Raw genomic sequence first — 12,018 nt, 5'->3', positions numbered from 1 at the left:
GAACCTGTCTAGCTTCTTGTTGAACCTCGATGCCATGACATCCACGTCTGGCACACCCCACCTTTGGCAGATTGTCTGAAAAACCTGGGGATGTAGAGACCATTCCCCTGGCGACATAGTTTGGCGACTTAAGAAGTCTGCCTGCAGGTTGTCCACTCCGGGAATGAATATTGCCGATATGCAGGGCACATGAGCCTCTGCCCACAGAAAAATCAAGCTCACTTCCTTCTGAGCGGCCTGACTCTTGGTTCCCCCTTGGTGGTTTATATATGCCACAGCCGTGGCATTGTCTGATTGTATTCTCACCGGGAATCCCTTCAGTTTGGATGTCCATGCCAGGAGGGCTAGCCGAGCAGCTCTGAGCTCCAGGATATTGATGGGCAGCTGCTTCTCCGCCGCTGCCCAAGTACCTTGGCGAGTATAACCATCCAAGACCGCTCCCCAGCCTTTTAGGCTGGCATCTGTGGTCACTATCTTCCAGGCTATGGGGCTGAAGGATTTCCCTTTCAGCAGATTCTGAGGGTTTAACCACCAGCACAGACTTTGCCGGGCTCTTGATGATAGAGCTAAAGGAAACTCCAAGGCCTGTGCTTTCCCGCTCCAAGCCGCCAGAATGGCTGCTTGTAGGACGCGAGTATGGCTCTGTGCGTAAGGTACCGCCTCGAACGTAGCCACCAGCTTGCCTAGTAAACGCATACATAGGCGAATAGTTGGTTCTTTTTTGCTTAGAACCAGCTGAATCAACTCCTTGATAGCTTTGACCTTTACCAGGGGTAAAAATACTCTTTGCTGAGCTGTATCTAACCTCATGCCGAGATATTCCAACTGTTTTGTTGGTTGGAATGCTGATTTTTCTCGGTTTAAGACCCAGCCGAAACTCTCGAGGTATTGACCCGTAAGGGCAACCGCTTGCTCCAGGCAAGCCGGTGAGTGATCTATGATCAAGAGATCGTCCAAGTATGCTAGGACCGTGACCCCTTGGATTCTTAGATTGGCTAAAATTGGAGCTAGAACCTTCGTAAACACCCGGGGGGCCGTAGCCAGCCCGAAAGGAAGTGCCACAAACTGGAAGTGACGCTGAGCCACCGAGAAGCGTAAAAATCTTTGATGTGGCTGAAAGATCGGTATATGAAGGTAAGCGTCTTTTATGTCTATGGAAGCCAGAAAGTCGTCCTTCTGGAGCGCGGCGGCTGCTGACCGAACCGATTCCATCCGGAATGACTGAACCTTTAGGTAAACGTTTAAACCTTTTAGGTCTAAAATTGGTCTGACATCGCCGTTGGGCTTTGGTACGACAAATAGATTGGAGTAGAAGCCTAGTCCTTGCTCTTGGACTGGTACCTCTACAATCACGCCCTGGCAGAGCAGACGATCCAATGCCGTTAGGAACGAGGCCTTTTTTGCTGGATCGTTCGGTACCCTTGACTCCTGAAAATGAGGCGGCGGAAACTTTAGAAACTCTAACTTGTAGCCTCTGGCCACAGATGACCGGACCCATCTGTCGGGGATGTTGGCTTCCCAAACCTCTGAAAAGAGACGAAGCCTTCCCCCCACTCGAGTGAGTGGGGGCACCCCTTCATAAGGCAGACTTAGGGGCTGGCTTTGTTGGCTTGCGATACCATGGCCTCTTGCCCCCAGGGGCCTGTCCCTGTGACTTATTGTTAAAGTTGGATCGCGCAGGAGGCCGTCGATACTGCCTGGAATTTGAGGGCCCCGGGACAGGGGAAATCGGCCTCTTAAAGGCAGGACCCCGGAACTTCTTTTTGACTGGTAGGAGGGTACTTTTACCACTCGATATAGTCTGAATGTATTTATCTAGATCTTCTCCGAAGAGTCTTCCCCCATGAAAGGGAAACCCTGCCAGAAGTTTCTTACATGGGGGCTCGGCCGCCCAGTTCTTTAACCATAAGAGCCTTCTCATATGCACTACTAATAGTGATAAACGAGATGCCTGCTGGATGGAGTCCTTTATAGCATCCACCGCAAAGCATAAAGCTCTGGGAATATCAGATAGCTCCTCTGCCTGTTGGGCAGGGATGTCTTTCAGCATCTGTTTAGTCTGGACCTTCAAAGCCTGACAAACTCCGATAGCAGCTACTGCCGGCTGTACCACTGCTCCTGCCGTAGCAAAGGAAGCCTTTAAAAGTGTCTCTAAACGTTTATCAACCGGATCCTTAAACATTTGTATGTTTTCTACCGGACAAGTTAATGTTTTATTTACGCACGAGATGGCTGCGTCCACAGCTGGGGGCGCCCATTTTTTGGAAAATTTCTCTTCCATGGGGTAGATAACAGAAAATCTTTTAGGCGGCAAAAAGATTCTGTCCGGTCGTACCCAATCTTGGTAAATCAATTCCTCCAACAGAGGATGGACCGGAAAAACTGCGTCATTCAAGGGGGCTTTTAAAGAGCCCAAGGAGGAAACTATCGGAGCCCGAGGCTCCGGTAAGGGCAACTTAAATGCCGATCGGACCATGTCTGTCAAGGACTGGATCCACAGACTTTCTGCTTGGGAGGCAGAGAATGGTTCCTCCACAGTAGAATCCTCAAGCTCTGAACCTTCTAGGTTCTGGTCCACCAGGTCCTCCTGAGATTCTAAGTCTCCTAGGGAGAGAACCTCCGCATCTGAGTATACACACTTTGGTGAAGGGGACCTAGTCCGCTTTTTGTCTGGCAATGAATTAGCGATCATAGCTGCCAATCTTTTCTCCAGCCCTCCTAAGGAGATAGCTAGCATTTCCTCAGTGATAAACACCGGGTTGGGAGGATCTGGGCCAGCCTCCGCACCAGACCCCCCTATTGGCTCAACCAAGGCGGCCATCCCTGGGTCAACAGGTGGGGAGAGTACTGGCATAGCCTGACTCATATCCTCAGAATCTGAGGGGGAACCCTTTTGTTTTTTGGTATTTTTTGCCCCTCTGGATCCCGAGCCTTTGGGAGCCATGGTACAAGACCGAGGTACCCCAGCATACAACAACTGACTGTTTGTAGCTAGGAAAAAATTACGTGGTTAAGGGAACAGTAGTATTACTAATGTCCCTAACCTGGTGGGGCTCCGTATGTTCCAACAAAAAAGAACCACTTTTTTTTTTTTTTTTTTCAATACATACAGCCCCACCAATACTTTACCAGCCTCCAACCTGCTGCAAAGAGGATTTTTGGCTTAATAGATATGCATAGGCTAAGCCTAGCATGTACTACCCCTTTCCTGCCACCGGGGGTCACTAGTGTGCCGCTCTGTGTCCTCTCGCTCTCAGCTCAGTTTCAGACTGAGCCATAACGAGGACCTGCTTCAAATAACAGAGGCGAAAGCCCGCCTCTTTCGACGCCGGCCTGCACGCTAACCCGCCCCCCCCCCCCCCCCGAACGGCGCAAAACTGCTCTATTAAGCGTGCACGCGCCCGCGCGTGCGCCCGTATGTCAGGGGAGGGGAACAGATGGAGACGCGCTGCCAGCCTCAGGAAGCAGGGAGAGGATCGCCCCTACGGCTGCAGAGCGGCAATTTCAAAAACCCCGGCCAGGTAGGACTTAAACACAGGCCTCTTAAAGGACACATTTATAGCCCTGAGACAGATCTCCAAAAAAGACCTTCCCAACCAGCGGGGCAGCAGGTAGCCAGTAAAGAGATGCCTAGACAGGGGGATCCAGTCATGGGGGGAAAAGTTAGATCATCCAGACATAACAGACATAGTGACCATGGTGCCAATGCAGAGCATACTCAGGCAAACCCCCCGCAGATCTCCCCTGGAGAGTCCACTGTCGGACCAAGTCCCGCAGACTCTCCACTTACCTGCTCCATGCCGCAGGACGTTTGCCAAGCAACAACAGTCCAATCTTCTCCCATCTCCGTGGGTAAAGTAGTAGACCATCAGGTACTGGGGTCCTAGGAAGGAACCGACTGACCTGGACCTATATAGCACCCTGGCAAACAGGATACTTTTGGCTTAGGAAAAGCTCTAAGTCCTGGGCCCAGGGTCCATCCCTCTAGAGAGGGCATTATAGGCAAAACCCCACGGTTTGGGGCCCGGGTACTGTCCACTTTGGCGCTGAGGCACTTTGGACAGATCCGGTTAGCCCGCCTTAATCCCAAGGATACAGAGGCAAAGCTAATCCATGACCAACACCTAAGACACTGGCGAAAAAACCGAGGTACTCCTCCTATGGGAGGGGGTTTTATAGGGAGGGGACTTCCTGTTTGAGATTGCCAGTGTCCATCACCTGAAGGTACTCCATATAACCCACATAGTAATGAATATGCCGCTCTGTGTCCCGTGATGTACGAGAAAGAAAAAGTCCTTTTCGTCTTCTTGCTTCGAGTGACAGGGTTTTCACATATCTCGTGCACTAGCTTGGACACATGCACATTCCTGGATGTTTATCATAATATGGGGGGTGATCCACAGTTCATTGTGAGAGGTAATGTATGTCACTCAAAGCAAGGGGACGGAAAGGACTTTTTATTTAGACAGGTTTTTATCTGGAAGTCTGTTAATTTTCACTGAACAATAAAAGAGGATTGCTCAGAGCTGGATTAACTCTGTGTGGCAAGACTGGGCACAGATGATAGGAAATCGTATTCTCTACATTGTGACATTAAAAAAAAAATGTGGGGTTTACATCCACTTTAAGCTGTTAGAACCACTTTAACAATGAACTGATGGCAAAAGAAAAGGCAATTTATTGCATTCGTGTGCCCTAAAATTAACTTTAAAGCAGTTGTAAAGGTTTGTTTTTTATTTTCTAAATAAGTTACTTTAAGCTAGTGCATTGTTGGTTCACTTACCTTTTCCTTCCATTTCCCTTCTAAATGTTTTTTTCTTTGTTTGAATTTCTCACTTCCTGTTTCTCCTCAGTAAAATTGCCCCCATCATCTGAGCCGTTCTGGCTACAACGTCTCCCCGCAAGGATGTAGTCCCAAGGTAGGTGGCGAGCACACTGATTTACCCCCCAACCAGAACGGCTCGGATGATGGTGGAAAGCTTACTGAGGAGAAACAGGAAGTGAGAAATTCAGACAAAGAAAAAAACATTTAGAAGGGAAATGGAAAGAAAAAGTAAGTGAACCAACAATGCACTAGCTTAAAGGAACCTGTTTAGAAAATAAAAAAACAAACCTTTACAACCCCTTTAATGTATTTTTTACAGAAAGTTTTCCTTTTCTAAACTGTTGCACTAATATCATGTGACATAAAAAAATTTGGAACCAACGCAGTTTTATTCTCCAGGGTGTCTTCTTTCAGAAAATATATAACGTTTTGGGTGTTTTAAGCAATCTTTAGGCCTAATATTAAACGTGTGTGCAAAAGAAAAACAAAACAAAACACAAAGCCGGTTCTGGCAGTGAAATATACAGCTTTCATTAAAGAGGAGTTCCACCCAAATTTGGAACTTCCTCTCAATCCACTCCTCTCCCCCTTACATGCCACATTTGGCATGTAATTTTTTTGGGGGGGGAGTGGGGGCTTCAGCACGAGTGGGACTTCCTGTCCCACTTCCTCCTTCCTGTAGGCGACTAAGCTTAGTCGCCTTCAGGAAGTGGCTGCTGTAGGCGATCGCCTAGGACACGTCACAGGTCCTAGGCGATCTCCTGGCCAATTACACGGCGTGGCGCCGGGCCGCGCCGCTCGCGCATGCGCAGTGCCGCGCCGCTCGCGCATGCGCAGTGGGTGCCCGGCCGTGAAGCCGAAAGCTGTCACGGCCGGGTGCCCACACTGAAGATGAAGACGCCGGCCGGGGAGGGGGGGAGAGGAGCGGAGCCCCGGCCGGCGCGTCGCTGGAGCAGGCAAGTGCCTGTTTATTAAAAGCCAGCAGCAACACTTTTTGTTGCTGCTGACTTTTAATAAACATACAAATGGCTGGAACTCCCCTTTAACCACTTAAGCCCCGGACCATTTGGCTGGCCAAAGACCAGAGCACTTTTTGCGATTCGGCACTGCGTTGCTTTAACTGACAATTGCGCGGTCGTGCGACGTGGCTCCCAAACAAAATTGGCGTCCTTTTTTCCCCACAAATAGAGCTTTCTTTTGGTGGCATTTGATCACCTCTGCGGTTTTTATTTTTTGTGCTATAAACAAAAATAGAGCAACAATTTTGAAAAAAAAAAATTCTATATTTTTTACTATAATAAATATCCCCCAAAAATATATATAAAAAAAATTATGTCCTCAGTTTTGGCCAATACGTATTCTTCTACATATTTTTGGTAAGCGTTTATTGATTGGTTTGCGCAAAAGTTATAGCGTCTACAAAATAGGGGATAGTTTTATGGCATTTTTTATTAATAATTTTTTTACTAGTAATGGCGGCGATCTGCGATTTTTATCGTGACTGCGACATTATGGCGGACACATGGGACACTTTTGACGCCATTTTGGGACCATTGTCATTTATACAGCGATCAGTGCTATAAAAATGCACTGATTACTGTAAAAATTACACTGGCAGTGAAGGGGTTAACCACTAGGGGCGCTGAAGCGGTTAAGTGTGTCCTAGAGAGTGCTGCTAACTGTAGGGGGATGGGCTGTGTGTGACACGATCCTGATCACCGATTACAGGGAGCTATGATCAGTATCCTGTCACTAGGAAGAATGGGGAAATGCAGGCTGGCCTGATGTATTGTGAATCAGGAGGTCAGCTGCTCAGAACGGCACCAGTCAGAGAATGTTTTTCATTTTCTGAAACAATGCAATGCGTCCTTTTATTGGAAGAGGTAGAGAAGCGGGGCAGTGACATCACACTCTCCACCTTGTCCAATCAGAGAACGCTGTGCATTTACATTCCCTGAATGGCAGCTGATCTTGTGTGCTTACAATGCATCAGGCCAGCCACTCAGCACGGGACCCGGATGTGAGTGGAGATCACTGGAGTGGCAGTGTATACTTCAGGGATTTCCAGGGATCCAACAGCTATGCTATATACTTAGTTAGATTGGTCTTAGCTGTTTGTAATTGGAATTGTATAAAATAAGGATCCCCGCACATACCGTATATAAAAATCATAGGGTGCACTTGTGTATGGAAATATCACTTGTCACATGTGTGCTATCATTGTGAACATCAGAGTGAGACCAATAATTCAAAGACCATAGTTCACAGTAAGCTCTAAAGCAGGATTCGACAAAATCTGGGCGCCAGGTCGCAATTGCGACTAGAATTAGCGACCTGGGGAAGGAAGCATAGGCCTGCAGAAGGCCGCAAAGCCTCTGCCTCAATTACCGGCAGGCGTGGCCCAACGCGATCGTGCGGCGGGGGGTGCCCAAAGACACAGGATACCCCATCCTGTGTCTCCGTGCGTCCCCACGACGCAACGGCCGGTAATTGAGGCTGCGGCTTTGCAGCCCTATGCTTCCTTTTGTGATCTGGCACCATCTTGTGGTGGCCGATGGTATGACATACAACCAGCAATGCTAAAGGAGCTTCCCCTGTGTTTTTACTGCCATCTCCTTCCCTCTAATTAGAACCCCCAAACATTATATTTTTATTCTAACACCCTAGAGAATAAAATGGCGGTTGTTACAATACTTTCTTTCACACCGTATTTGCGCAGCGGTCTTACAAGCGCACTGTTTTGGGGAAAAATACACTTTTTTTAATAAAAAAAATAAGACATCAGTAAAGTTAGCCCAATTTTGTTTTATATTGTGAAAGATAATGTTACGCTGAGTAAATTGATACCCAACATGTCACGCTTCAAAATTGTCGCCATTCCACAAGCGGATGTAAACTTTTACCCTTTAAAATCTCCATAGGCGACATTTCAAAAATTCTACGGGTTGCATGTTTTGAGTTACAGAGGAGGACTAGGGCTAGAATTATTGCTCTCGCTCTACCAATCGCGGCGATGCCTCACATGTGTCGTTTGAACACCGCTTTCATATGCGGGCGCTACTCACGTATGCGTTTGCTTCTGCGCACAAGCTTGGCGGGAACTAGGTGGGTTTCTGGCTCCTAACTTTTTTAGCTGGCTCCTAGATTCCAAGCAAATTTGTCAAACCCTGCTCTAAACTGATGGTTTGTATAAACTTTTAAAGCATCGCCTATGGAGAATTGCAGGTACCAAAATGATTTAGGATTCCACAGGCATGCACAATTTTAACCCCTTCACACCCCACCCTAAAGCAGATTCACGGCCAGGCGGGACATTCTTCTTTCTGAGTGGACGTGGTATGATGTTCTCTTAGAAGGCGCCACGCGATCTGTCACCGGCTGTGTCCACCGTCTCGATGCGGGTACCATGTGACCAATCATAGCAGGTCACGTGACAGTTGTAAACAATGGATGGCTTCTTTTCATGTCATTCATTGTATACAATTGTGTTGTATCTGTGATTGCTCAATGGAATCACATGGCACAGACAGGGCCAATCACAGCCCATATGTACCATGTGATTATCTTTGACTAAACACAGCTAATCACAACAAAACAATGAATTAAAACTTTTTTTGTTTTTTTGCTGTCAACAGTGAGTGTCCCTAATCGAAGCCGAACCCATTATGATTAGGGTTGTCCCGATACCACTTTTTTGAGACCGAGTACAAGTACCGATACTTTTTTTCCCCCCCAAGTACTCGCCGATACCGAATACCGATACTTTTTTTGTGACTGTGACAGTATTTTTTTTTTACAATTGTGTGTTTTTTTATATTATTATTATTTACATTTTATTTTTTTTTAATTATTTATTTCAATTTTTTTAATCAGCCCTGTTGGGGGTCTTTGGCGAGATACCAGGGGTCTTAACAGACCTCTGACATCCCCCCTTTGAGACAAAGAAAGTGACTAAGGACACAGATTCCCAAGTCCCTTTCTCAGCAGCCTCAGCTAAAATGAATGGAGAGAAGCTTCTCTCCATTCATAAACTGAAGCATCGTAAACACAGGTTACGATGCTCAGTCGGTGATCACTGACTCTGTTCATTCGGAAAAGGTAGGAGCCGGATTTAGCAGCTCCTACCTCCGGCACGGAGGGGGGAGAAGATGGCACTGAGGGGGCAGCACACGGTGCACGGGGGAGAAGGCAGCACACAGAGCACGGGGGGGGGGGGGGAGGCAGCACACGGAGCACGGGGGAGAAGGCAGCACACAGAGCACGGGGGGAGGGAGAAGGCAGCACGGGGGAGGGGGAAGAAGGCACCACACGGAGCACGGGGGGAGGGGGAAGAAGGCAGCACACGGAGCACAGGGGGGGAGGGGGAAGAAGGCAGCACACGGAGCACAGGGGGGGGGGGGGGAAGAAGGCAGCACACGGAGCACAGGGGGGGGGAGGGGGAAGAAGGCAGCACACGGAGCACAGGGGGGGAGGGGGAAGAAGGCAGCACACGGAGCACAGGGGGGGAGGGGGAAGAAGGCAGCACACGGAGCACAGGGGGGGAGGGGGAAGAAGGCAGCACAGGGGGGGAGGGGGAAGAAGGCAGCACACGGAGCACAGGGGGGGAGGGGGAAGAAGGCAGCACACGGAGCACAGGGGGGGAGGGGGAAGAAGGCAGCACACGGAGCACAGGGGGGGGAGGGGGAAGAAGGCAGCACACGGAGCACAGGGGGGGAGGGGGAAGAAGGCAGCACACGGAGCACAGGGGGGGAGGGGGAAGAAGGCAGCACACGGAGCACAGGGGGGGAGGGGGAAGAAGGCAGCACACGGAGCACAGGGGGGGAGGGGGAAGAAGGCAGCACACGGAGAACAGGGGGGGAGGGGGAAGAAGGCAGCACACGGAGCACAGGGGGAGGGGGAAGAAGGCAGCACACGGAGCACAGGGGGGGAGGGGGAAGAAGGCAGCACACGGAGCACAGGGGGGGAGGGGGAAGAAGGCAGCACACGGAGCACAGGGGGGAGGCGGAAGAAGGCAGCACACGGAGCACAGGGGGGGAGGGGGAAGAAGGCAGCACACGGAGCACAGGGGGGAGGGGGAAGAAGGCAGCACACGGAGCACAGGGGGGAGGGGGAAGAAGGCAGCACACGGAGCACAGGGGGGGAGGGGGAAGAAGGCAGCACACGGAGCACAGGGGGAGGGGGAAGAAGGCAGCACACGGAGCACAGGGGGGGAGGGGGAAGAAGGCAGCACACGGAGCACAAGGGGGGAGGGGGAAGAAGGCAGCACACGGAGCACAGGGGGGGAGGGGGAAGAAGGCAGCACACGGAGCACAGGGGGGAGGCGGAAGAAGGCAGCACACGGAGCACAGGGGGGGGGGGGGAAGAAGGCAGCACACGGAGCACAGGGGGGAGGGGGAAGAAGGCAGCACACGGAGCACAGGGGGGAGGGGGAAGAAGGCAGCACACGGAGCACAGGGGGGGAGGGGGAAGAAGGCAGCACACGGAACACAGGGGGGAGGCGGAAGAAGGCAGCACACGGAGCACAGGGGGGGAGGGGGAAGAAGGCAGCACACGGAGCACAGGGGGAGGGGGAAGAAGGCAGCACACGGAGCACAGGGGGGGAGGGGGAAGAAGGCAGCACACGGAGCACAGGGGGGAGGGGGAAGAAGGCAGCACACGGAGCATGGGAGGAGAAGACAGTACAGAGAAGACTTGCATCTCCCCTGCCACACCGATCACCCTGGCTGCCCAGGTATCGGGTGAGGCATCGGAGCATTTCCCCCCCGAGTACAAGTACTCTGGGAAATGCTTGGTACCGATACTAGTATTGCACTGGTGACATATATATATATATATATAAAACTTTCTTTTTACATTTCTTAATTTTCCACAAAATTATGACAAAAAAAATACAACTTCAAAAAACTCACAATGCCTCTTACTAAATACTGTCTACTTTTCTAAAAAAAAAAAAGTTATTCAGTGGTATTTGTACTGTCCTGGTATTTTTGGGCCCCAAGAAATGAGATCCATCTGTACATCAGGATTGATACATTGTCAGATATATATCATAGATTGTGTACAACTATAACACAAACTAAATAATATACACTGATTTGGGTTATTTTCAAAGAAATGTAGCAGAATACATATTGACCTACATTTACGAAGAACATTTATTTGTAAAATTTTATAAACAGAAACAAAGAAAAACTCTTTTATTTTTCAAAATGTTATTTTTTTGTTTATTTAGCAAAAAAAAAAAAAAAAAAACCCAGAGGTGATTAAATACCACCAAAATAAAGCTCTATTTGTGTGAACAAAATGTTAAAAATGTAGTGTTGTATGACAGCGCAATTGTCATTCAAAGTGCGACAGCGCTAAAAGCTGAAAATTGGCCTGGGCAGGAAAGGAAGGGGGTAAAGTGTCGGTATTGAAGTGATTAAGACTTGACATATTTGGAATCTCTTCACTCAGCACAACCCCCCTCTCTTATATTTTACCAAATAATTGGGTTGTGGATGGTATTGTATGGTGTTGTGTTTTTGCACAATTCGTTTTAGTGTATTTTCCCTGAAAATATGTGTATGATAAAGAACTGCAAAAAGATCATGCAACATAAAAAATTTCAGCTACCACAATTTTATTCTCCAGGGTCTTTGCTTTCAGAAGAGACATTCTTTGTTTACAGTCATTTCTACCAAAAATAAAATGCAGATTTTAACATGTGTGCAAAAAATGAACAATTGTCCTGGTAGACAAGTAATACTTGGTGATCCTGCCATGAAGGTTCTTGTACAGGCACTTCCTTGTAGAGGGTGACAACGCTCTATCCTGCCCCCACCCCACTTCCTGTGCTCTGCCATCCTGTCACATCATTGCACAGATATATTCTGCAATTGCAATGATGTGCAGCTAATAGAACATACATGTGTAGACAGGATAGCATGGCGCCTGTTTATCGTGCACAGTAATACAATAAATGTCATCCAGTTAGGGTCTACCAGAGATTGCATAGAGTGTGCAGCCCTGACCTCTTCCATACACAGCAGGCTCAGTGAAGGAGGCTCTGTTCGCAGTGCATTCTGGGACTCGTAGTCCCCCAGTGAGGGGAAGCTCGTACAGATGCCCCCGGTATGTAGGAATAGATAGGGGGCCTCTGATACTTGGCGGGATACTGTCTATCCGGTGTGTCTGCACACTGCACACAGTAC

The 12,018-nt window shown here is 49.0% G+C and overlaps 1 protein-coding gene across 3 annotated transcripts in view; it reads right to left on the bottom strand.

The window, feature by feature from the left end:
* The window catches only part of MTERF4 (mitochondrial transcription termination factor 4), a 213,685-nt gene that overhangs the window by 20,267 nt on the left and 181,400 nt on the right, over positions 1–12,018 (bottom strand). The window contains exon 1 of one of the 3 annotated variants that reach the window (XM_040348908.1): positions 11,839–11,976. The exons of the other annotated variants lie outside the window; for them this stretch is intronic. Coding sequence (XP_040204842.1) covers positions 11,839–11,847 — 9 coding nt within the window. The 5' untranslated portion in view covers positions 11,848–11,976. Of the gene's footprint in view, positions 1–11,838; positions 11,977–12,018 lie in introns of those variants that run through there. 3 annotated transcript variants of the gene reach the window in all.

Source organism: Rana temporaria, chromosome 4, assembly GCF_905171775.1.
Source record: "Rana temporaria chromosome 4, aRanTem1.1, whole genome shotgun sequence".
Lineage (NCBI taxonomy): Eukaryota > Metazoa > Chordata > Amphibia > Anura > Ranidae > Rana > Rana temporaria.
This window is presented reverse-complemented; position numbering and strand designations above follow the sequence as displayed.